This window comes from Bufo bufo, chromosome 11 (assembly GCF_905171765.1).
Source record: "Bufo bufo chromosome 11, aBufBuf1.1, whole genome shotgun sequence".
NCBI classification, from domain to species: Eukaryota; Metazoa; Chordata; class Amphibia; order Anura; family Bufonidae; genus Bufo; species Bufo bufo.
Genome location: NC_053399.1, coordinates 102,447,181 through 102,474,084, shown reverse-complemented (window position 1 = coordinate 102,474,084; position 26,904 = coordinate 102,447,181). Strand labels below are relative to the sequence as shown.

Genomic DNA, 26,904 nt, shown 5'->3' with positions numbered 1-26,904 from the left:
TGACCCCCCCGCACACACTGCTTACTGCACACGTGACCCCCCCGCACACACACTGCTTACTGCACACGTGACCCCCCCGCACACACACTGCTTACTGCACACGTGACCCCCGCACACACACACTCCTTACTGCACACGTGACCCCCGCACACACACTGCTTACTGCACACGTGACCCCCCCGCACACACACACACTGCTTACTGCACACGTGACCCCCCGCACACACACACACTGCTTACTGCACACGTGACCCCCCGCACACACACACACTGCTTACTGCACACGTGACCCCCCGCACACACACACTGCTTACTGCACACGTGACCCCCCCGCACACACACACACTGCTTACTGCACACGTGACCCCCCGCACACACACTGCTTACTGCACACGTGACCTCCCGCACACACACTGCTTACTGCACACGTGACCCCCCGCACACACACACACTGCTTACTGCACACGTGACCCCCCCGCACACACACTGCTTACTGCACACGTGACCCCCCCGCACACACACTGCTTACTGCACACGTGACCCCCCCGCACACACTGCTTACTGCACACGTGACCCCCCCGCACACACACTGCTTACTGCACACGTGACCCCCCCGCACACACACTGCTTACTGCACACGTGACCCCCCCCCACACACTGCTTACTGCACACGTGACCCCCCCGCACACACACTGCTTACTGCACACGTGACCCCCCCGCACACACACTGCTTACTGCACACGTGACCCCCCGCCCACACACACTGCTTACTGCACACGTGACCCCCGCACACACACACACTGCTTACTGCACACGTGACCCCCGCACACACACACACTGCTTACTGCACACGTGACCCCCGCACACACACACTGCTTACTGCACACGTGACCCCCGCACACACACTGCTTACTGCACACGTGACCCCCCCGCACACACACTGCTTACTGCACACGTGACGTCCCCGTTCCTCTCGAAAACACAGTGCGCGTTCACATGGCAGGGGTTGAAGGTGGCGCCCCCACACGATTTCTTTGGTGCACATCCCACAGACTGGTTCCCTACAAATCCTGGTTTGCAGGGGCCACACTTGTAGGAGCCCTAAAAAAAAAGACGAGAGAGGTGAGAGCAGGAAGAGCAGCGGGGGATGGGCGGCAGACACGGACACTTACCACAGTATTGGTACAGATGGAATTTGCCGCACAGCCTCCATTATTCCCATCATTGCATTCATCAAGGTCTGTGCAAACCTGGAAAACATGGCGGATCCCAAATCAGACAGAGAGCAAGCACCACGGGGTCCCGCACCCCACACCCAGGGTGCCACCAGGGTCATGCACCAGGCCACCTGGGTATCACTATCCAAACCACCAGGGTCCCACGCTCCACACCACCAGGGTCATGCACCAGCCACTGGGGTCACTCACCTGTTTGCTGGCTTTGGCATAGTCGGTGCCCACCCCAGACACAGTGTTGCCCTTGTACCCACGAGGACACGCCTCACAGCGGAAGCCCGGGGAGGTGTTGATGCATTTGGAGCCAGTGAAACAAGGATTGGTGTGAGAGCACTGCAGGAGACAGGGGGCGTCAGCGCTTCATCCCCGCACACCCCACAGACCCCCGTCCACCAGTCCATACCTCATCTATGTCTGCACAGTGAGTGCCATTACCATGAGATCCCGGGGGGCAGGGGCCACAGCGATATCCGGGGTACTCATAAGTCTCCATACAGTCCACACCCTGGAAACAGGGGTTGGGGTTACAGCGAGAGCGGTGCTCGTGGAACCCTGAGGAAGGAAAGAAGAGAACAGCGAGGGAATAACCCGAAATCCAGCAGCAAAACTCGCCGCCCAGTCTGTGTGGTGTCACCCTATAGTAGGAGGGGCGACTATGTGCCGGTCTGTGTGGTGTCACCCTATAGTAGGAGAGGTGACTATGTGCCGGTCTGTGTGGTGTCACCCTATAGTAGGAGGGGCGACTATGTGCCGGTCTGTGTGGTGTCACCCTATAGTAGGAGAGGTGACTATGTGCCGGTCTGTGTGGTGTCACCCTATAGTAGGAGGGGCGACTATGTGCCGGTCTGTGTGGTGTCACCCTATAGTAGGAGGGGCGACTATGTGCCGGTCTGTGTGGTGTCACCCTATAGTAGGAGGGGTGACTATGTGCCGGTCTGTGTGATGTCACCCTATAGTAGGAGGGGTGACTATGTGCCGGTCTGTGTGGTGTCACCCTATAGTAGGAGGGGCGACTATGTGCCGGTCTGTGTGGTGTCACCCTATAGTAGGAGGGGTGACTATGTGCCGGTCTGTGTGGTGTCACCCTATAGTAGGAGGGGCGACTATGTGCCGGTCTGTGTGGTGTCACCCTATAGTAGGAGGGGCGACTATGTGCCGGTCTGTGTGGTGTCACCCTATAGTAGGAGAGGTGACTATGTGCCGGTCTGTGTGGTGTCACCCTATAGTAGGAGGGGCGACTATGTGCCGGTCTGTGTGGTGTCACCCTATAGTAGGAGGGGCGACTATGTGCCGGTCTGTGTGGTGTCACCCTATAGTAGGAGGGGTGACTATGTGCCGGTCTGTGTGATGTCACCCTATAGTAGGAGGGGTGACTATGTGCCGGTCTGTGTGGTGTCACCCTATAGTAGGAGGGGTGACTATGTGCCGGTCTGTGTGATGTCACCCTATAGTAGGAGGGGTGACTATGTGCCGGTCTGTGTGATGTCACCCTATAGTAGGAGGGGTGACTAACAGGGGGTCTGTCTGTCCCCTTCGGGTCAGCTCCCGGGGTATAAGGTTCTGTATGGCATGGTGCACAGCATGCTGAGAGAGGTAGGTACTTACCACACACCTGACACTCCATGATTGTATTCCGGATGAGAGACATCTCCTTCACCTGGACAGAAAGAGACAGTCAGCAGAGACCTGCCACGTAACTAACGGGGGGGGGGGGGGGGGGGGTGGCCTGTCCCTTGGGGTCTGCTGCAGGCCCACCCCATGTGCGCCCCTACGAGGCCTCACCTGGTCCCGTATGTCCTCCCTCAGCTCAGCCAGGACCTTATTGAAGAGCGTCATCTGTGTGATTAGCGCCTTGGTGTGCTCCCCTGAGACGGCAGAAGAGACAGTCAGAGCCATGACGAGAGAGTAATGGAGGAGAGGAGAGAGCGCACTCACCCAGGATGGAGGTCACCACGCCGTTCACTGTGAGGGGGGCACACAAAGCAAAGAGGTGAATGAGGGCAGACGACAGCAGCCCAAAACCCACACCCCCGATCTCTACCTGTGTTCTGGATCGACTCGTCATCCTGGAAGGGACACTCACTCAGGGCCCCTACTCTGCTCAAGGACCCCCCAAGAACCAACTTCATGGACTCAACCGAACCCTAAACAAGAGGAAAAATGGACATCAGCAGGGTCCTCACAGCCAGGTAAGAGGAGGAGAGGCCGGACCCCCAGCCCCAGCTAAGAGGAGGAGAGGCCGGACCCCCAGCCCCAGCTAAGAGGAGGAGAGGCCGGACCCCCAGCTAAGAGGAGGAGAGGCCGGACCCCCAGCCCCAGCTAAGAGGAGGAGAGGCCGGACCCCCAGCCCCAGCTAAGAGGAGGAGAAGCCGGACCCCCAGCCCCAGCTAAGAGGAGGAGAGGCCGGACCCTCAGCCCCAGCTAAGAGGAGGAGAGGCCGGACCCTCAGCCCCAGCTAAGAGGAGGAGAGGCCGGACCCTCAGCCCCAGCTAAGAGGAGGAGAAGCCGGACCCCCAGCCCCAGCTATAAGGAGGAGAGGCCGGACCCCCAGCCCCAGCTAAGAGGAGGAGAGGCCGGACCCCCAGCCCCAGCTAAGAGGAGGAGAGGCCGGACCCCCAGCCCCAGCTAAGAGGAGGAGAGGCCGGACCCCCAGCCCCAGCTAAGAGGAGGAGAGGCCGGACCCCCTGCCCCAGCTAAGAGGAGGAGAAGCCGGACCCCCAGCCCCAGCTAAGAGGAGGAGAAGCCGGACCCTCGGCCCCAGCTAAGAGGAGGAGAAGCCGGACCCCCAGCCCCAGCTAAGAGGAGGAGAAGCCGGACCCCCAGCCCCAGCTAAGAGGAGGAGAGGCCGGACCCCCAGCCCCAGCTAAGAGGAGGAGAGGCCGGACCCTCAGCCCCAGCTAAGAGGAGGAGAGGCCGGACCCTCAGCCCCAGCTAAGAGGAGGAGAGGCCGGACCCTCAGCCCCAGCTAAGAGGAGGAGAGGCCGGACCCTCAGCCCCAGCTAAGGGGAGGAGAGGCCGGACCCTCAGCCCCAGCTAAGAGGAGGAGAGGCCGGACCCTCAGCCCCAGCTAAGAGGAGGAGAGGCCGGACCCTCAGCCCCAGCTAAGAGGAGGAGAGGCCGGACCCTCTGCCCCAGCTAAGAGGAGGAGAGGCCGGACCCTCTGCCCCAGCTAAGAGGAGGAGAGGCCGGACCCTCAGCCCCAGCTAAGAGGAGGAGAGGCCGGACCCTCAGCCCCAGCTAAGAGGAGGAGAAGCCGGACCCCCAGCCCCAGCTAAGAGGAGGAGAAGCCGGACCCTCAGCCCCAGCTAAGAGGAGGAGAGGCCGGACCCCCAGCCCCAGCTAAGAGGAGGAGAAGCCGGACCCTCAGCCCCAGCTAAGAGGAGGAGAGGCCGGACCCCGAGCCCCAGCTAAGAGGAGGAGAGGTCGGACCCTCAGCCCCAGCTAAGAGGAGGAGAAGCCGGACCCTCAGCCCCAGCTAAGAGGAGGAGAAGCCGGACCCTCGGCCCCAGCTAAGAGAAGGAGAAGCCGGACCCCCAGCCCCAGCTAAGAGGAGGAGAAGCCGGACCCCCAGCCCCAGCTAAGAGGAGGAGAAGCCGGACCCCCAGCTAAGAGGAGAAGAGGCCGGACCCCCTGCCCCAGCTAAGAGGAGGAGGAGAAGCCGGACCCTCAGCCCCAGCTAAGAGGAGGAGAAGCCGGACCCCCAGCCCCAGCTAAGAGGAGGAGAAGCCGGACCCCCAGCTAAGAGGAGAAGAGGCCGGACCCCCTGCCCCAGCTAAGAGGAGGAGGAGAAGCCGGACCCTCGGCCCCAGCTAAGAGGAGGAGAAGCCGGACCCCCAGCCCCAGCTAAGAGGAGGAGAAGCCGGACCCCCAGCCCCAGCTAAGAGGAGGAGAGGCCGGACCCCCAGCCCCAGCTAAGAGGAGGAGAGGCCGGACCCTCAGCCCCAGCTAAGAGGAGGAGAGGCCGGACCCTCAGCCCCAGCTAAGAGGAGGAGAGGCCGGACCCTCAGCCCCAGCTAAGAGGAGGAGAGGCCGGACCCTCAGCCCCAGCTAAGAGGAGGAGAAGCCGGACCCTCAGCCCCAGCTAAGAGGAGGAGAGGCCGGACCCTCAGCCCCAGCTAAGAGGAGGAGAGGCCGGACCCTCAGCCCCAGCTAAGAGGAGGAGAGGCCGGACCCTCAGCCCCAGCTAAGAGGAGGAGAGGCCGGACCCTCAGCCCCAGCTAAGAGGAGGAGAGGCCGGACCCTCAGCCCCAGCTAAGAGGAGGAGAGGCCGGACCCTCTGCCCCAGCTAAGAGGAGGAGAGGCCGGACCCTCTGCCCCAGCTAAGAGGAGGAGAGGCCGGACCCTCAGCCCCAGCTAAGAGGAGGAGAGGCCGGACCCTCAGCCCCAGCTAAGAGGAGGAGAAGCCGGACCCCCAGCCCCAGCTAAGAGGAGGAGAAGCCGGACCCTCAGCCCCAGCTAAGAGGAGGAGAGGCCGGACCCCCAGCCCCAGCTAAGAGGAGGAGAAGCCGGACCCTCAGCCCCAGCTAAGAGGAGGAGAGGCCGGACCCCGAGCCCCAGCTAAGAGGAGGAGAGGTCGGACCCTCAGCCCCAGCTAAGAGGAGGAGAAGCCGGACCCTCAGCCCCAGCTAAGAGGAGGAGAAGCCGGACCCTCGGCCCCAGCTAAGAGGAGGAGAAGCCGGACCCCCAGCCCCAGCTAAGAGGAGGAGAAGCCGGACCCCCAGCCCCAGCTAAGAGGAGGAGAAGCCGGACCCCCAGCTAAGAGGAGAAGAGGCCGGACCCCCTGCCCCAGCTAAGAGGAGGAGGAGAAGCCGGACCCTCAGCCCCAGCTAAGAGGAGGAGAAGCCGGACCCCCAGCCCCAGCTAAGAGGAGGAGAAGCCGGACCCCCAGCTAAGAGGAGAAGAGGCCGGACCCCCTGCCCCAGCTAAGAGGAGGAGGAGAAGCCGGACCCTCGGCCCCAGCTAAGAGGAGGAGAAGCCGGACCCCCAGCCCCAGCTAAGAGGAGGAGAAGCCGGACCCCCAGCTAAGAGGAGAAGAGGCCGGACCCCCTGCCCCAGCTAAGAGGAGGAGGAGAAGCCGGACCCTCGGCCCCAGCTAAGAGGAGGAGAAGCCGGACCCCCAGCCCCAGCTAAGAGGAGGAGAAGCCGGACCCCCAGCTAAGAGGAGGAGAGGCCGGACCCTCAGCCCCAGCTAAGAGGAGGAGAGGCCGGACCCTCAGCCCCAGCTAAGAGGAGGAGGAGAAGCCGGACCCTCAGCCCCAGCTAAGAGGAGGAGAAGCCGGACCCCCAGCCCCAGCTAAGAGGAGGAGAAGCCGGACCCCCAGCCCCAGCTAAGAGGAGGAGAAGCCGGACCCCCAGCTAAGAGGAGAAGAGGCCGGACCCCCTGCCCCAGCTAAGAGGAGAAGCCGGACCCCCAGCTAAGAGGAGAAGAGGCCGGACCCCCGGCCCCGGCTAAGAGGAGGAGAGGCCGGACCCCCGGCCCCAGCTAAGAGGAGGAGAAGCCGGACCCCCAGCCCCAGCTAAGAGGAGGAGAAGCCGGACCCCCAGCCCCAGCTAAGAGGAGGAGAAGCCGGACCCTCAGCCCCAGCTAAGAGGAGGAGGAGAAGCCGGACCCTCAGCCCCAGCTAAGAGGAGGAGGAGAAGCCGGACCCTCAGCCCCAGCTAAGAGGAGGAGGAGAAGCCGGACCCTCAGCCCCAGCTAAGAGGAGGAGAAGCCGGACCCCCTGCCCCAGCTAAGAGGAGGAGAGGCCGGACCCCCAGCCCCAGCTAAGAGGAGGAGAGGCCGGACCCCCTGCCCCAGCTAAGAGGAGGAGGAGAAGCCGGACCCCCAGCCCCAGCTAAGAGGAGGAGGAGAAGCCGGACGCTCAGCCCCAGCTAAGAGGAGGAGAGGCCGGACCCTCAGCCCCAGCTAAGAGGAGGAGAAGCCGGACCCTCAGCCCCAGCTAAGAGGAGGAGGAGAAGCCGGACCCTCAGCCCCAGCTAAGAGGAGGAGAAGCCGGACCCTCAGCCCCAGCTAAGAGGAGGAGGAGAAGCCGGACCCTCTGCCCCAGCTAAGAGGAGGAGAGGCCGGACCCTCAGCCCCAGCTAAGAGGAGAAGAGGCCGGACCCTCAGCCCCAGCTAAGAGGAGAAGAGGCCGGACCCCCTGCCCCAGCTAAGAGGAGAAGCCGGACCCCCACTCCAGCTGCCAGTGGGATCGGAGAGGTAGTAGAATTTGGGAAGACGACCCCGAACACTCCTCGTCCTACTCCTATTTGCCATGTGTTTGACGTCACCATCTTACCCCTTAGGCTCCGTTCACACTGGTGGCGGCACGGTGGGCTAGCGCTAGCACGGATCCAGCAGGCTGTTGCTGCCGCCAGTGTGAAAGGAGCCTTACCCGCCAGCAGCATGAAGGGACACAGCGCCATACATACAGATGTGGCGGAGTCTGGTAATGCAGCCAGAGGCAGGACCTATATGTTTGTATCCCACTAATCTAAAATTCTGATCTTACGGGGGAATGGAAACCACCAGGGGCCAAACCGCTGAGGGTTTACTACAAGGTAATAGTCTAGACCAGGGGTGCACAACCAGCGGGCCACATACGGCCCCCAGAGCCAAGGTTTGCGGCCCCAGTTTCTGCCCGCACGATGCAGCATTACGGCTCCTGCTCCCGCAGTGCAGCAGAACGGGGCCCCGGCCGTCAGTGACAGCGGGGGAGCCCAGGAGAAGGCAGAAGCCGTGTATCAGCAGGTGGCCCCCGCAGCAGGCTGGGGCCCAGTTACAGGGGGAATAGTGCAAAAAAGTCTGTGTCCCCAAAAGTCTTTCAGTGACCCCTCGGGGACAAATTATGTGGAAAAAAATATCAATCAAATCAAAATAAAAATAAAAATAGAAAATGGTGAGTGTTCCTTGTCCCCTACAGTCTTCGTATGACTTGGGGACTTGTAAGGCTACTTTCACACCTGCGTTCGGGGCTCCGCTCGTGCGCTCCGTTTGAAGGCTCTCACAAGCGGCCCCGAACGGATCCGTCCGGCCCCAATGTATTCTGAGTGGACGCGGATCCGCTCAGGATGCCTCAGTCTGGCAGCGTTTCTCCTCCGCTCAGCAGGCAGCTTGCAGCGTTCGGGTGTCCGCCTGGCCGTGCGGAGGCGAGCGGATCCGTCTAGACTTACAATGGAAGTCAATGAGGACGGATCAGTTTGAAGGTGACACCATATGGCTCAATCTTCAAGCGGATCCGTCCCCCATTGACTTTCATTGTAAAGTCAAAACGGATCCGTTTGCATTATCATGAACAAAAAAAAGAAAAAAAATTTTTTTTTTTTTGTTCATGGTAATGCAAACGGATCCGTTCTGAGTGGACACCAGCGTTTGCAGATACCAGACGGATCCGTTCTGAGTGGACACCAGCGTTTGCAGATACCAGACGGATCCGTTCTGAGTGGACACCAGCGTTTGCAGATACCAGACGGATCCGTTCTGAGTGGACACCAGCGTTTGCATTATAGGAGCGGATCCGTCTGTGCAGACACCAGCGTTTGCAGATACCAGACGGATCCGTTCTGTGCAGACACCAGCGTTTGCAGATACCAGACGGATCCGTTCTGAGTGGACGCCAGCGTTTGCAGATACCAGACGGATCCATTCTGAGTGGACACCAGCGTTTGCAGATACCAGACGGATCCGTTCTGAGTGGACACCAGCGTTTGCAGATACCAGACGGATCCGTTCTGAGTGGACGCCAGCGTTTGCAGATACCAGACGGATCCGTTCTGAGTGGACACCAGCGTTTGCAGATACCAGACGGATCCGTTCTGAGTGGACACCAGCGTTTGCAGATACCAGACGGATCCGTTCTGAGTGGACACCAGCGTTTGCAGATACCAGACGGATCCGTTCTGAGTGGACACCAGCGTTTGCAGATACCAGACGGATCCGTTCTGAGTGGACACCAGCGTTTGCATTATAGGAGCGGATCCGTCTGTGCAGACACCAGCGTTTGCAGATACCAGACGGATCCGTTCTGTGCAGACACCAGCGTTTGCAGATACCAGACGGATCCGTTCTGAGTGGACGCCAGCGTTTGCAGATACCAGACGGATCCATTCTGAGTGGACACCAGCGTTTGCAGATACCAGACGGATCCGTTCTGAGTGGACACCAGCGTTTGCAGATACCAGACGGATCCGTTCTGAGTGGACGCCAGCGTTTGCAGATACCAGACGGATCCGTTCTGAGTGGACACCAGCGTTTGCAGATACCAGACGGATCCGTTCTGAGTGGACACCAGCGTTTGCAGATACCAGACGGATCCGTTCTGAGTGGACACCAGCGTTTGCAGATACCAGACGGATCCGTTCTGAGTGGACACCAGCGTTTGCAGATACCAGACGGATCCGTTCTGAGTGGACACCAGCGTTTGCAGATACCAGACGGATCCGTTCTGAGCAGACACCAGCGTTTGCAGATACCAGACGGATCCGTTCTGAGTGGACACCAGCGTTTGCAGATACCAGACGGATCCGTTCTGAGTGGACACCAGCGTTTGCAGATACCAGACGGATCCGTTCTGAGTGGACACCAGCGTTTGCAGATACCAGACGGATCCGTTCTGAGTGGACACCAGCGTTTGCATTATAGGAGCGGATCCGTCTGTGCAGACACCAGCGTTTGCAGATACCAGACGGATCCGTTCTGTGCAGACACCAGCGTTTGCAGATACCAGACGGATCCGTTCTGAGTGGACGCCAGCGTTTGCAGATACCAGACGGATCCATTCTGAGTGGACACCAGCGTTTGCAGATACCAGACGGATCCGTTCTGAGTGGACACCAGCGTTTGCAGATACCAGACGGATCCGTTCTGAGTGGACGCCAGCGTTTGCAGATACCAGACGGATCCGTTCTGAGTGGACACCAGCGTTTGCAGATACCAGACGGATCCGTTCTGAGTGGACACCAGCGTTTGCAGATACCAGACGGATCCGTTCTGAGTGGACACCAGCGTTTGCATTATAGGAGCGGATCCGTCTGTGCAGACACCAGCGTTTGCAGATACCAGACGGATCCGTTCTGTGCAGACACCAGCGTTTGCAGATACCAGACGGATCCGTTCTGAGTGGACGCCAGCGTTTGCAGATACCAGACGGATCCGTTCTGAGTGGACACCAGCGTTTGCAGATACCAGACGGATCCGTTCTGAGTGGACACCAGCGTTTGCAGATACCAGACGGATCCGTTCTGAGTGGACGCCAGCGTTTGCAGATACCAGACGGATCCGTTCTGAGTGGACACCAGCGTTTGCAGATACCAGACGGATCCGTTCTGAGTGGACACCAGCGTTTGCAGATACCAGACGGATCCGTTCTGAGTGGACACCAGCGTTTGCAGATACCAGACGGATCCGTTCTGAGTGGACACCAGCGTTTGCAGATACCAGACGGATCCGTTCTGAGTGGACACCAGCGTTTGCAGATACCAGACGGATCCGTTCTGTGCAGACACCAGCGTTTGCAGATACCAGACGGATCCGTTCTGAGTGGACACCAGCGTTTGCAGATACCAGACGGATCCGTTCTGAGTGGACACCAGCGTTTGCAGATACCAGACGGATCCGTTCTGAGTGGACACCAGCGTTTGCAGATACCAGACGGATCCGTTCTGAGTGGACACCAGCGTTTGCATTATAGGAGCGGATCCGTCTGTGCAGACACCAGCGTTTGCAGATACCAGACGGATCCGTTCTGTGCAGACACCAGCGTTTGCAGATACCAGACGGATCCGTTCTGAGTGGACGCCAGCGTTTGCAGATACCAGACGGATCCATTCTGAGTGGACACCAGCGTTTGCAGATACCAGACGGATCCGTTCTGAGTGGACACCAGCGTTTGCAGATACCAGACGGATCCGTTCTGAGTGGACGCCAGCGTTTGCAGATACCAGACGGATCCGTTCTGAGTGGACACCAGCGTTTGCAGATACCAGACGGATCCGTTCTGAGTGGACACCAGCGTTTGCAGATACCAGACGGATCCGTTCTGAGTGGACACCAGCGTTTGCAGATACCAGACGGATCCGTTCTGAGTGGACACCAGCGTTTGCAGATACCAGACGGATCCGTTCTGAGTGGACACCAGCGTTTGCAGATACCAGACGGATCCGTTCTGAGTGGACACCAGCGTTTGCAGATACCAGACGGATCCGTTCTGAGTGGACACCAGCGTTTGCAGATACCAGACGGATCCGTTCTGAGTGGACACCAGCGTTTGCAGATACCAGACGGATCCGTTCTGAGTGGACACCAGCGTTTGCAGATACCAGACGGATCCGTTCTGTGCAGACACCAGCGTTTGCAGATACCAGACGGATCCGTTCTGAGTGGACACCAGCGTTTGCAGATACCAGACGGATCCATTCTGAGTGGACACCAGCGTTTGCAGATACCAGACGGATCCGTTCTGTGCAGACACCAGCGTTTGCAGATACCAGACGGATCCGTTCTGAGTGGACACCAGCGTTTGCAGATACCAGACGGATCCGTTCTGTGCAGACACCAGCGTTTGCAGATACCAGACGGATCCGTCTGTGCGGACACCAGCGTTTGCAGATACCAGACGGATCCGTTCTGAGTGGACACCAGCGTTTGCATTATAGGAGCGGATCCGTCTGTGCAGACACCAGCGTTTGCAGATACCAGACGGATCCGTTCTGAGTGGACACCAGCGTTTGCAGATACCAGACGGATCCGTTCTGAGTGGACACCAGCGTTTGCAGATACCAGACGGATCCGTTCTGAGTGGACACCAGCGTTTGCAGATACCAGACGGATCCGTTCTGAGTGGACACCAGCGTTTGCAGATACCAGACGGATCCGTTCTGAGTGGACACCAGCGTTTGCAGATACCAGACGGATCCGTTCTGAGTGGACACCAGCGTTTGCAGATACCAGACGGATCCGTTCTGAGTGGACGCCAGCGTTTGCAGATACCAGACGGATCCGTTCTGAGTGGACACCAGCGTTTGCAGATACCAGACGGATCCGTTCTGAGTGGACACCAGCGTTTGCAGATACCAGACGGATCCGTTCTGTGCAGACACCAGCGTTTGCAGATACCAGACGGATCCGTTCTGAGTGGACACCAGCGTTTGCAGATACCAGACGGATCCGTTCTGAGTGGACACCAGCGTTTGCAGATACCAGACGGATCCGTTCTGAGTGGACACCAGCGTTTGCAGATACCAGACGGATCCGTTCTGAGTGGACACCAGCGTTTGCAGATACCAGACGGATCCGTTCTGAGTGGACACCAGCGTTTGCAGATACCAGACGGATCCGTTCTGAGTGGACACCAGCGTTTGCAGATACCAGACGGATCCGTTCTGAGTGGACACCAGCGTTTGCAGATACCAGACGGATCCGTTCTGAGTGGACACCAGCGTTTGCAGATACCAGACGGATCCGTTCTGAGTGGACACCAGCGTTTGCAGATACCAGACGGATCCGTTCTGAGTGGACACCAGCGTTTGCAGATACCAGACGGATCCGTTCTGAGTGGACACCAGCGTTTGCAGATACCAGACGGATCCGTTCTGAGTGGACACCAGCGTTTGCAGATACCAGACGGATCCGTTCTGAGTGGACACCAGCGTTTGCAGATACCAGACGGATCCGTTCTGAGTGGACGCCAGCGTTTGCAGATACCAGACGGATCCGTTCTGAGTGGACACCAGCGTTTGCAGATACCAGACGGATCCGTTCTGAGTGGACACCAGCGTTTGCAGATACCAGACGGATCCGTTCTGAGTGGACGCCAGCGTTTGCAGATACCAGACGGATCCGTTCTGAGTGGACACCAGCGTTTGCAGATACCAGACGGATCCGTTCTGAGTGGACACCAGCGTTTGCAGATACCAGACGGATCCGTTCTGAGTGGACACCAGCGTTTGCAGATACCAGACGGATCCGTTCTGAGTGGACACCAGCGTTTGCAGATACCAGACGGATCCGTTCTGAGTGGACACCAGCGTTTGCAGATACCAGACGGATCCGTTCTGAGTGGACACCAGCGTTTGCAGATACCAGACGGATCCGTTCTGTGCAGACACCAGCGTTTGCAGATACCAGACGGATCCGTTCTGAGTGGACACCAGCGTTTGCAGATACCAGACGGATCCGTTCTGAGTGGACACCAGCGTTTGCAGATACCAGACGGATCCGTTCTGAGTGGACACCAGCGTTTGCAGATACCAGACGGATCCGTTCTGAGTGGACACCAGCGTTTGCATTATAGGAGCGGATCCGTCTGTGCAGACACCAGCGTTTGCAGATACCAGACGGATCCGTTCTGTGCAGACACCAGCGTTTGCAGATACCAGACGGATCCGTTCTGAGTGGACGCCAGCGTTTGCAGATACCAGACGGATCCATTCTGAGTGGACACCAGCGTTTGCAGATACCAGACGGATCCGTTCTGAGTGGACACCAGCGTTTGCAGATACCAGACGGATCCGTTCTGAGTGGACGCCAGCGTTTGCAGATACCAGACGGATCCGTTCTGAGTGGACACCAGCGTTTGCAGATACCAGACGGATCCGTTCTGAGTGGACACCAGCGTTTGCAGATACCAGACGGATCCGTTCTGAGTGGACACCAGCGTTTGCATTATAGGAGCGGATCCGTCTGTGCAGACACCAGCGTTTGCAGATACCAGACGGATCCGTTCTGTGCAGACACCAGCGTTTGCAGATACCAGACGGATCCGTTCTGAGTGGACACCAGCGTTTGCAGATACCAGACGGATCCGTTCTGAGTGGACACCAGCGTTTGCAGATACCAGACGGATCCGTTCTGAGTGGACGCCAGCGTTTGCAGATACCAGACGGATCCGTTCTGAGTGGACACCAGCGTTTGCAGATACCAGACGGATCCGTTCTGAGTGGACACCAGCTTTTGCAGATACCAGACGGATCCGTTCTGAGTGGACACCAGCGTTTGCAGATACCAGACGGATCCGTTCTGAGTGGACACCAGCGTTTGCAGATACCAGACGGATCCGTTCTGAGTGGACACCAGCGTTTGCAGATACCAGACGGATCCGTTCTGTGCAGACACCAGCGTTTGCAGATACCAGACGGATCCGTTCTGAGTGGACACCAGCGTTTGCAGATACCAGACGGATCCGTTCTGAGCGGACACCAGCGTTTGCAGATACCAGACGGATCCGTTCTGAGTGGACACCAGCGTTTGCAGATACCAGACGGATCCGTTCTGAGTGGACACCAGCGTTTGCATTATAGGAGCGGATCCGTCTGTGCAGACACCAGCGTTTGCAGATACCAGACGGATCCGTTCTGTGCAGACACCAGCGTTTGCAGATACCAGACGGATCCGTTCTGAGTGGACGCCAGCGTTTGCAGATACCAGACGGATCCATTCTGAGTGGACACCAGCGTTTGCAGATACCAGACGGATCCGTTCTGAGTGGACACCAGCGTTTGCAGATACCAGACGGATCCGTTCTGAGTGGACGCCAGCGTTTGCAGATACCAGACGGATCCGTTCTGAGTGGACACCAGCGTTTGCAGATACCAGACGGATCCGTTCTGAGTGGACACCAGCGTTTGCAGATACCAGACGGATCCGTTCTGAGTGGACACCAGCGTTTGCAGATACCAGACGGATCCGTTCTGAGTGGACACCAGCGTTTGCAGATACCAGACGGATCCGTTCTGAGTGGACACCAGCGTTTGCAGATACCAGACGGATCCGTTCTGAGTGGACACCAGCGTTTGCAGATACCAGACGGATCCGTTCTGAGTGGACACCAGCGTTTGCAGATACCAGACGGATCCGTTCTGAGTGGACACCAGCGTTTGCAGATACCAGACGGATCCGTTCTGAGTGGACACCAGCGTTTGCAGATACCAGACGGATCCGTTCTGTGCAGACACCAGCGTTTGCAGATACCAGACGGATCCGTTCTGAGTGGACACCAGCGTTTGCAGATACCAGACGGATCCATTCTGAGTGGACACCAGCGTTTGCAGATACCAGACGGATCCGTTCTGTGCAGACACCAGCGTTTGCAGATACCAGACGGATCCGTTCTGAGTGGACACCAGCGTTTGCAGATACCAGACGGATCCGTTCTGTGCAGACACCAGCGTTTGCAGATACCAGACGGATCCGTCTGTGCGGACACCAGCGTTTGCAGATACCAGACGGATCCGTTCTGAGTGGACACCAGCGTTTGCATTATAGGAGCGGATCCGTCTGTGCAGACACCAGCGTTTGCAGATACCAGACGGATCCGTTCTGAGTGGACACCAGCGTTTGCAGATACCAGACGGATCCGTTCTGAGTGGACACCAGCGTTTGCAGATACCAGACGGATCCGTTCTGAGTGGACACCAGCGTTTGCAGATACCAGACGGATCCGTTCTGAGTGGACACCAGCGTTTGCAGATACCAGACGGATCCGTTCTGAGTGGACACCAGCGTTTGCAGATACCAGACGGATCCGTTCTGAGTGGACACCAGCGTTTGCAGATACCAGACGGATCCGTTCTGAGTGGACACCAGCGTTTGCAGATACCAGACGGATCCGTTCTGAGTGGACACCAGCGTTTGCAGATACCAGACGGATCCGTTCTGAGTGGACGCCAGCGTTTGCAGATACCAGACGGATCCGTTCTGAGTGGACACCAGCGTTTGCAGATACCAGACGGATCCGTTCTGAGTGGACACCAGCGTTTGCAGATACCAGACGGATCCGTTCTGTGCGGACACCAGCGTTTGCAGATACCAGACGGATCCGTTCTGAGTGGACACCAGCGTTTGCAGATACCAGACGGATCCGTTCTGAGTGGACACCAGCGTTTGCAGATACCAGACGGATCCGTTCTGAGTGGACACCAGCGTTTGCAGATACCAGACGGATCCGTTCTGAGTGGACACCAGCGTTTGCAGATACCAGACGGATCCGTTCTGAGTGGACACCAGCGTTTGCAGATACCAGACGGATCCGTTCTGAGTGGACACCAGCGTTTGCAGATACCAGACGGATCCGTTCTGAGTGGACACCAGCGTTTGCAGATACCAGACGGATCCGTTCTGAGTGGACACCAGCGTTTGCAGATACCAGACGGATCCGTTCTGAGTGGACACCAGCGTTTGCAGATACCAGACGGATCCGTTCTGAGTGGACACCAGCGTTTGCAGATACCAGACGGATCCGTTCTGAGTGGACACCAGCGTTTGCAGATACCAGACGGATCCGTTCTGAGTGGACACCAGCGTTTGCAGATACCAGACGGATCCGTTCTGAGTGGACACCAGCGTTTGCAGATACCAGACGGATCCGTCTGTGCAGACACCAGCGTTTGCAGATACCAGACGGATCCGTTCTGAGTGGACACCAGCGTTTGCAGATACCAGACGGATCCGTTCTGTGCAGACACCAGCGTTTGCAGATACCAGACGGATCCGTTCTGAGTGGACACCAGCGTTTGCAGATACCAGACGGATCCGTTCTGAGTGGACACCAGCGTTTGCAGATACCAGACGGATCCGTTCTGAGTGGACACCAGCGTTTGCAGATACCAGACGGATCCGTTCTGAGTGGACACCAGCGTTTGCAGATACCAGACGGATCCGTCTGTGCAGACACCAGCGTTTGCAGATACCAGACGGATCCGTTCTGAGTGGACACCAGCGTTTGCAGATACCAGACGGATCCGTTCTGAGTGGACACCAGCGTTTGCAGATACCAGACGGATCCGTTCTGAGTGGACACCAGCGTTTGCAGATACCAGACGGATCCGTCTGTGCAGACACCAGCGTTTGCAGATACCAGTCGGATCCGTTCTGAGTGGACACCAGCGTTTGCAGATACCAGACGGATCCGTTCTGAGTGGACACCAGCGTTTGCAGATACCAGACGGATCCGTTCTGAGTGGACACCAGCGTTTGCAGATACCAGACGGATCCGTTCTGAGTGGACACCAGCGTTTGCAGATACCAGACGGATCCGTCTGTGCAGACACCAGCGTTTGCAGATACCAGACGGATCCGTTCTGAGTGGACACCAGCGTTTGCAGATACCAGACGGATCCGTTCTGAGTGGACACCAGCGTTTGCAGATACCAGACGGATCCGTTCTGAGTGGACACCAGCGTTTGCAGATACCAGACGGATCCGTTCTGAGTGGACACCAGCGTTTGCAGATACCAGACGGATCCGTTCTGAGTGGACACCAGCGTTTGCAGATACCAGACGGATCCGTTCTGAGTGGACACCAGCGTTTGCAGATACCAGACGGATCCGTTCTGAGTGGACACCAGCGTTTGCAGATACCAGACGGATCCGTTCTGAGTGGACACCAGCGTTTGCAGATACCAGACGGATCCGTCTGTGCAGACACCAGCGTTTGCAGATACCAGACGGATCCGTTCTGAGTGGACACCAGCGTTTGCAGATACCAGACGGATCCGTTCTGTGCAGACACCAGCGTTTGCAGATACCAGACGGATCCGTTCTGAGTGGACACCAGCGTTTGCAGATACCAGACGGATCCGTTCTGAGTGGACACCAGCGTTTGCAGATACCAGACGGATCCGTTCTGAGTGGACACCAGCGTTTGCAGATACCAGACGGATCCGTTCTGAGTGGACACCAGCGTTTGCAGATACCAGACGGATCCGTTCTGAGTGGACACCAGCGTTTGCAGATACCAGACGGATCCGTTCTGAGTGGACACCAGCGTTTGCAGATACCAGACGGATCCGTTCTGAGTGGACACCAGCGTTTGCAGATACCAGACGGATCCGTTCTGAGTGGACACCAGCGTTTGCAGATACCAGACGGATCCGTCTGTGCAGACACCAGCGTTTGCAGATACCAGACGGATCCGTTCTGAGTGGACACCAGCGTTTGCAGATACCAGACGGATCCGTTCTGAGTGGACACCAGCGTTTGCAGATACCAGACGGATCCGTTCTGAGTGGACACCAGCGTTTGCAGATACCAGACGGATCCGTCTGTGCAGACACCAGCGTTTGCAGATACCAGTCGGATCCGTTCTGAGTGGACACCAGCGTTTGCAGATACCAGACGGATCCGTTCTGAGTGGACACCAGCGTTTGCAGATACCAGACGGATCCGTTCTGAGTGGACACCAGCGTTTGCAGATACCAGACGGATCCGTCTGTGCAGACACCAGCGTTTGCAGATACCAGACGGATCCGTTCTGAGTGGACACCAGCGTTTGCAGATACCAGACGGATCCGTCTGTGCAGACACCAGCGTTTGCAGATACCAGACGGATCCGTTCTGAGTGGACACCAGCGTTTGCAGATACCAGACGGATCCGTTCTGAGTGGACACCAGCGTTTGCAGATACCAGACGGATCCGTTCTGAGTGGACACCAGCGTTTGCAGATACCAGACGGATCCGTTCTGAGTGGACACCAGCGTTTGCAGATACCAGACGGATCCGTTCTGAGTGGACACCAGCGTTTGCAGATACCAGACGGATCCGTTCTGAGTGGACACCAGCGTTTGCAGATACCAGACGGATCCGTTCTGAGCAGACACCAGCGTTTGCAGATACCAGACGGATCCGTTCTGAGTGGACACCAGCGTTTGCAGATACCAGACGGATCCGTTCTGAGTGGACACCAGCGTTTGCAGATACCAGACGGATCCGTTCTGTGCAGACACCAGCGTTTGCAGATACCAGACGGATCCGTTCTGAGTGGACACCAGCGTTTGCAGATACCAGACGGATCCGTTCTGAGTGGACACCAGCGTTTGCAGATACCAGACGGATCCGTTCTGAGTGGACACCAGCGTTTGCAGATACCAGACGGATCCGTTCTGAGTGGACACCAGCGCTTGCAGATACCAGACGGATCCGTTCTGAGTGGACACCAGCGTTTGCAGATACCAGACGGATCCGTTCTGAGTGGACACCAGCGTTTGCAGATACCAGACGGATCCGTTCTGAGTGGACACCAGCGTTTGCAGATACCAGACGGATCCGTTCTGAGTGGACACCAGCGTTTGCAGACACCAGACGGATCCGTTCTGAGTGGACACCAGCGTTTGCAGATACCAGACGGATCCGTTCTGAGTGGACACCAGCGTTTGCAGATACCAGACGGATCCGTTCTGAGTGGACACCAGCGTTTGCAGATACCAGACGGATCCGTTCTGAGTGGACACCAGCGTTTGCAGATACCAGACGGATCCGTTCTGAGTGGACACCAGCGTTTGCAGATACCAGACGGATCCGTCTGTGCAGACACCAGCGTTTGCAGATACCAGACGGATCCGTTCTGAGTGGACACCAGCGTTTGCAGATACCAGACGGATCCGTTCTGAGTGGACACCAGCGTTTGCAGATACCAGACGGATCCGTCTGTGCGGACACCAGCGTTTGCAGATACCAGACGGATCCGTTCTGAGTGGACACCAGCGTTTGCAGATACCAGACGGATCCGTTCTGAGTGGACACCAGCGTTTGCAGATACCAGACGGATCCGTTCTGAGCGGATACCAGCGTTTGCAGATACCAGACGGATCCGTTCTGAGTGGACACCAGCGTTTGCAGATACCAGACGGATCCGTTCTGAGTGGACACCAGCGTTTGCAGATACCAGACGGATCCGTTCTGAGTGGACACCAGCGTTTGCAGATACCAGACGGATCCGTTCTGAGTGGACACCAGCGTTTGCATTATAGGAGCGGATCCGTCTGTGCAGACACCAGCGTTTGCAGATACCAGACGGATCCGTTCTGTGCAGACACCAGCGTTTGCAGATACCAGACGGATCCGTTCTGAGTGGACGCCAGCGTTTGCAGATACCAGACGGATCCGTTCTGAGTGGACACCAGCGTTTGCAGATACCAGACGGATCCGTCTGTGCGGACACCAGCGTTTGCAGATACCAGACGGATCCGTTCTGTGCAGACACCAGCGTTTGCAGATACCAGACGGATCCGTTCTGTGCAGACACCAGCGTTTGCAGATACCAGACGGATCCGTTCTGAGTGGACACCAGCGTTTGCAGATACCAGACGGATCCGTTCTGAGCGGATACCAGCGTTTGCAGATACCAGACGGATCCGTTCTGAGTGGACACCAGCGTTTGCAGATACCAGACGGATCCGTTCTGAGTGGACACCAGCGTTTGTATTATAGGAGCGGATCCGTCTGTGCAGACAACAGACGGATCCGCACCGAACGCAGGTGTGTAAGTCGCCTAATGTGGCAAAAAAATATTTAAAAAATAAATAAACCAAATCTAAATAAAATATTAATAAAATACAAATAAAAGTGAAAACTAAAAAAGGAGAAAATTTACAAAAAGTGTTAGTGTCCCCCAAAGGTGTTTCTAAAGATGAAAGGGATTCCGGCTCACCGGCCGTCCTCGGATCCCGGAGCAGGAATCCATCAGAACAGGGAGCGCGTCCTCTGCGACGATTTACGAATAGGAGAAAAAAAGAAGGAAGGTTTCTGCCTCGGCGCAAAGTGACTGGAGAAGACGATCTTGGTGCGAGAGTGATTCTTGGTTTAATAGAAACGACGCGTTTCGGGGATTACAAACTCCCCTTCATCAGGTTTCATAATGATACAACGGATATAACAAAAGGGCAGACATTTATAGATAAAACCGCCAAAAAGACCCCCCCCAGGTGTCATCCCGTGTGCGGCCCCCCCCAGGTGTCATCCCGTGTGCGGCCCCCCCCAGGTGTCATCCCGTGTGCGGCCCCCCCCAGGTGTCATCCCGTGTGCGGCCCCCCCCAGGTGTCATCCCGTGTGCGGCCCCCCCCAGGTGTCATCCCGTGTGCGGCCCCCCCCAGGTGTCATCCCGTGTGCGGCCCCCCCCAGGTGTCATCCCGTGTGCGGCCCCCCCCAGGTGTCATCCCGTGTGCGGCCCCCCCCAGGTGTCATCCCGTGTGCGGCCCCCCCAGGTGTCATCCCGTGTGCGGCCCCCCCCAGGTGTCATCCCGTGTGCAGCTTCAGTTTTTGAAAATTAAACAGAATTGTGGGTCAATAACTGTTCTTAGGGTTAGGACTCAAATCGCTGGTGAATTTGTACCGTTATTCAGGAAAAAACTGTCATGTGATCGCAAGTACAAGCGGTCACATGACCTGGGAGAGCGGAAGAGACCGCGTCCTCTGGTGACCGGCTCCCAGCCCACCATACGTGGTAAGTGTCTCAGGACACTGAACGTTGTGACGTCGGGTGTCACGTGATCGCTTGGTCCCTGGTCACCTGGTTCTTTTGGCGGTACTAGCGATCCTGGCCATGGAGTGTAGGCACAAGGTCGGTGCTGACGCTGTTCATCTATATATACACCCTACTAGGAGCCATATACGGTATTATACAATCCACCAGAGTCCAGGTGAACCTTGTGCCTACACTCCATGGCCAGGATCGCCGTGTAAACACCTAGAACCAGGTGACCAGGGACCAAGCGATCACGTGACACCCGACATCACAACGTTCAGTGTCCTGAGACACTTACCACGTATGGTGGGCTGGGAGCCGGTCACCAGAGGACGCGGTCTCTTCCGCTCTCCCAGGTCATGTGACCGCTTGTACTTGCGATCACATGACAGTTTTTTCCTGAATAACGGTACAAATTCACCAGCGATTTGAGTCCTAACCCTAAGAACAGTTATTGACCCACAATTCTGTTTTCTTTTCAAAAACTGAAGCTGCACCTGGGGGGGCCGCACACGGGATGACACCTGGGGGGGCCGCACATCGGATGACACCTGGGGGGGGGCCGCACATCGGATGACACCTGGGGGGGGCCGCACACGGGATGACACCTGGGGGGGGCCGCACACGGGATGACACCTGGGGGGGGCCGCACACGGGATGACACCTGGGGGGGGCCGCACACTGGATGACACCTGGGGGGGGCGCACATCGGATGACACCTGGGGGGGCCGCACACGGGATGACACCTGGGGGGGCCGTACACGGGATGACACCTGGGGGGGGCGCACACCGGATGACACCTGGGGGGGGCGTACACGGGATGACACCTGGGGGGGCCGTACACGGGATGACACCTGGGGGGGGCGCACACCGGATGACACCTGGGGGGGGCGCACATCGGATGACACCTGGGGGGTCCGCACATCGGATGACACCTGGGGGGGCCCCTCTCCTTAGGGGGTGTCTTTTTGGCGGTTTTATCTATAAATGTCTGCCCTTTTGTTATATCCGTTGTATCATTATGAAACCTGATGAAGGGGAGTTTGTAATCCCCGAAACGCGTTGTTTCTATTAAACCAAGAATCACTCTCGCACCAAGATCGTCTTCTCCAGTCACTTTGCGCCGAGGCAGAAACCTTCCTTCTTTTTTTACTGAAAACTCTTTTTGGGGGATTGGACACCGCACCGAAAAGAACCAACTATCTGCGGCTGTAACCCTGGATAAAAGACCTTATTACTACCAAGTCTACAGTAGAGTTCGGCCTATTGAAGCCCAACCCTACAAGGTGAGTGCGGAGAACCCACTAGATCCATCTGTGTGGACAATACTACCCCATTGGGCGCTTCTCTCCCCCTCTAGATCTGTCCTTGACAAAAGACTTACGAATAGGAGGCAGGAAGGAACAAGTTCCTGCAGCGTGGCCCCTGAAGCAGAAGACGCCCTGGCCCTGGTCACAGGACTGGCTGCAGCAGTGCCGTTCCGCGCTGAAGCCAGTGATTGGCTGGAGAGGTGCATGTGACCATGGCCGTGCACTGCCGAGTGGGGAGCAGGTAAGTGGAACTCTTCGGGTTCCGGGACCAGGCCCCTAATACACCGCCAGACATTGAGGGGACTTGAGCGCTCATCCCCCATATCTGGCGGTATAATCCTGCCGCACATCAGTCAATAGCACTGGATGGAGGAGGAAGGACTGCGGCAGCGATCATTCCTCCCCAGTCACGTTAAGCTTGAAATAAAGCCATGTGACAATGCGGCCCCCAGAGCCAAAAAGGTTGTGCCCCCCCGGTGTAGACATTCCTCTGAGATCACCTGCCCTGACACACTGTAACAGAACAGGAGAGGGATTTGTTCTCTCCAGACTGATACACTGTAACGAACCCTCAGTGGGCAGTTTGGGGTCTGCTTCATGTACAGGGTGCGGCCCCCACCATACCTGCATCCTCTGGTAAGCCTTGTGCCCGGAGCGGATCTCTCCAGATTCCACCTCAAACTGTGGGATGACCATCATTTCGGGGAGCCCCAGACTGGTGTCCACCTGCTTACAGTCCACGTAGAGCTCCAGGGTCAGGGTGTCGCCCCGCAGGCCGCTCAGTCGCAGGATCAGGGTGTGGGGGTTCCCGTCAGACAGGTTGGCGTTCTGTAGGCTCACCGAGTGCACCTTGGAGTCCTCCCGCATGTAGCGCACCAGCACTGCAAGAGCACAGCGGCTAAGTATGGAGGCCAGCCAGAACCTCGGCCGCGCCCCCCACCGCCGGACCTCGGCCGCGCACCCCACCGCGAACCTCGGCCGCGCACCCCACCGCGAACCTCGGCCGCGCACCCCACCGCCGGACCTCGGCCGCGCACCCCACCGCCGGACCTCGGCCGCGCCCCCCACCGCCGGACCTCAGCTCTGCACCCCACACCTCAGCCGCGCACCCCACCGCCAAACCTCAACCGCGCACCCCACCGCCAAACCTCAGCCGCGCACCCCACCGCCGGACCTCAGCCGCGCACCCCACCGCCGACCTCAGCCGCGCACCCCACCGCCAAACCTCAGCCCTGCACCCCACCGCCAAACTTCAACCACGCACCCCACCGCCAAACCTCAGCTCTGCACCCCACACCTCAGCCGCGTACCCCACCGCCAAACCTCGGCCGCGCCCCCCACCGCCGAACCTCAGCTCTGCACCCCAAACCTCAGCCGCGCACCCCACCGCCAAACCTCAGCCGCGCACCCCACCGCCGGACCTCAGCCGCGCACCCCACCGCCGGACCTCAGCCGCGCACCCCACCGCCAAACCTCAGCCGCGCACCCCACCGCCAAACCTCAGCCGCGCACCCCACCGCCAAACCTCAGCCGCGCACCCCACCGCCAAACCTCAGCCGCGCACCCCACCGCCAAACCTCAGCCGCGCACCCCACCGCCGGACCTCAGCCGCGCACCCCACCGCCGGACCTCAGCCGCGCACCCCACCGCCGGACCTCAGCCGCGCACCCCACCGCCGGACCTCAGCCGCGCACCCCACCGCCAAACTTCAGCCGCGCACCCCACCGCCGGACCTCAGCCGCGCACCCCACCGCCAAACCACAGCCGCGCCCCCCACCGCCGGACCTCAGCCGCGCACCCCACCGCCAAACCTCAGCTCTGCACCCCACACCTCAGCCGCGTACCCCACCGCCAAACCTCGGCCGCGCCCCCCACCGCCGAACCTCAGCTCTGCACCCCAAACCTCAGCCGCGCACCCCACCGCCGGACCTCAGCCGCGCACCCCACCGCCGGACCTCAGCCGCGCACCCCACCGCCGGACCTCAGCCGCGCACCCCACCGCCAAACTTCAGCCGCGCACCCCACCGCCAAACCTCGGCCGCGCCCCCCACCGCCGAACCTCAGCTCTGCACCCCAAACCTCAGCCGCGCACCCCACCGCCAAACCTCAGCCGCGCACCCCACCGCCGGACCTCAGCCGCGCACCCCACCGCCAGACCTCAGCCGCGCACCCCACCGCCAAACCTCAGCCGCGCACCCCACCGCCAAACCTCAGCCGCGCACCCCACCGCCCGACCTCAGCCGCGCACCCCACCGCCAAACCTCAGCCGCGCACCCCACCGCCGGACCTCAGCCGCGCACCCCACCGCCAGACCTCAGCCGCGCACCCCACCGCCGGACCTCAGCCGCGCACCCCACCGCCGGACCTCAGCCGCGCACCCCACCGCCAAACCTCAGCCGCGCACCCCACCGCCGGACCTCAGCCGCGCACCCCACCGCCAAACCACAGCCGCGCCCCCCACCGCCGGACCTCAGCCGCGCACCCCACCGCCAAACCTCAGCTGCGCACCCCACCGCCAAACCTCAGCCGCGCACCCCACCGCCGGACCTCAGCCGCGCACCCCACCGCCAAACCACAGCCGCGCCCCCCACCGCCGGACCTCAGCCGCGCACCCCACCGCCAAACCTCAGCCGCGCACCCCACCGCCAAACCTCAGCCGCGCACCCCACCGCCAAACCTCAGCCGCGCACCCCACCGCCAAACCTCAGCCGCGCACCCCACCGCCAAACCTCAGCCGCGCACCCCACCGCCAAACCTCAGCCGCGCACCCCACCGCCAAACCACAGCCGCGCCCCCCACCGCCGGACCTCAGCCGCGCACCCCACCGCCAAACCTCAGCCGCGCACCCCACCGCCGGACCTCAGCAGCGCACCCCAACCATTAGCTCTGCGTCCCGCACCCCCACACCCCACCACTTACCTCTGTTGACCTTCCCCACTATGGACGCCTCCAGCCACTTAGTGTTATCTTTCTTGGAGTAGAATCCAAACAGGACGCCGCCGGCCTTAGAGGGAAGACGGAGCGCGGCCAGAAAATAGACGTCGTTCACCGCCAGCATCTCCGAGCGGATCTTCTCCAGCGTGCTGCTCATGTGACGAGACTCGCTGACCGCCATGAGGTCCACCACTGGGGAGGAGAACACGTCACCAGAGGTTATATACCCAAGTGTAGGGGCGGTGTATATCGGGGTGCAGGGGGCAGTGTATATAGGGGTGCAGGGGGGGCAGTGTATATAGGGGTGCAGGGGGGGCAGTGTATATAGGGGTGCAGGGGGGGCAGTGTATATAGGGGTGCAGGGGGGGGCAGTGTATATAGGGGTGCAGGGGGGGCGGTGTATATCGGGGTGCAGGGGGGGCGGTGTATATCGGGGTGCAGGGGGGGCGGTGTATATCGGGGTGCAGGGGGCAGTATATATCGGGGTGCAGGGGGGGCAGTGTATATCGGGGTGCAGGGGTCAGTATATATCGGGGTGCAGGGGTCAGTATATATAGGGGTGCAGGGGTCAGTATATATAGGGGTGCAGGGGTCAGTATATATAGGGGTGCAGGGGGGGCAGTGTATATCGGGGTGCAGGGGGGGCAGTGTATATCGGGGTGCAGGGGGGGCAGTGTATATCGGGGGGCAGTGTATATCGGGGTGCAGGGGGCAGTGTATATCGGGGTGCAGGGGGCAGTGTATATCGGGGTGCAGGGGTCAGTGTATATCGGGGTGCAGGGGGGGCAGTGTATATCGGGGTGCAGGGGGCAGTATATATCGGGGTGCAGGGGTCAGTATATATAGGGGTGCAGGGGTCAGTATATATAGGGGTGCAGGGGGGGCAGTGTATATAGGGGTGCAGGGGTCAGTGTATATCGGGGTGCAGGGGTCAGTGTATATCGGGGTGCAGGGGTCAGTGTATATCGGGGTGCAGGGGGGTCAGTGTATATCGGGGTGCAGGGGTCAGTGTATATCGGGGTGCAGGGGTCAGTGTATATCGGGGTGCAGGGGTCAGTGTATATCGGGGTGCAGGGGTCAGTGTATATCGGGGTGCAGGGGTCAGTGTATATAGGGGTGCAGGGGGGGCAGTGTATATAGGGGTGCAGGGGGGGCGGTGTATATCGGGGTGCAGGGGGGGCGGTGTATATCGGGGTGCAGGGGGGGCAGTG

The 26,904-nt window shown here is 59.0% G+C and overlaps 1 protein-coding gene across 1 annotated transcript in view; it reads right to left on the bottom strand.

Annotated features, from left to right (window-relative positions):
- Positions 1–26,904, bottom strand: part of THBS3 (thrombospondin 3) — a 73,043-nt gene that overhangs the window by 29,835 nt on the left and 16,304 nt on the right. Inside the window, exons 2-11 of the mRNA XM_040411568.1 lie at positions 25,679–25,885; positions 23,384–23,640; positions 3,277–3,379; positions 3,171–3,197; positions 3,018–3,100; positions 2,841–2,892; positions 1,639–1,787; positions 1,428–1,568; positions 1,173–1,250; positions 949–1,101 (exon numbers count right to left, since the gene is read on the bottom strand). Coding sequence (XP_040267502.1) covers positions 949–1,101; positions 1,173–1,250; positions 1,428–1,568; positions 1,639–1,787; positions 2,841–2,892; positions 3,018–3,100; positions 3,171–3,197; positions 3,277–3,379; positions 23,384–23,640; positions 25,679–25,885 — 1,250 coding nt within the window. The remainder of the gene's footprint in view (positions 1–948; positions 1,102–1,172; positions 1,251–1,427; positions 1,569–1,638; positions 1,788–2,840; positions 2,893–3,017; positions 3,101–3,170; positions 3,198–3,276; positions 3,380–23,383; positions 23,641–25,678; positions 25,886–26,904) is intronic.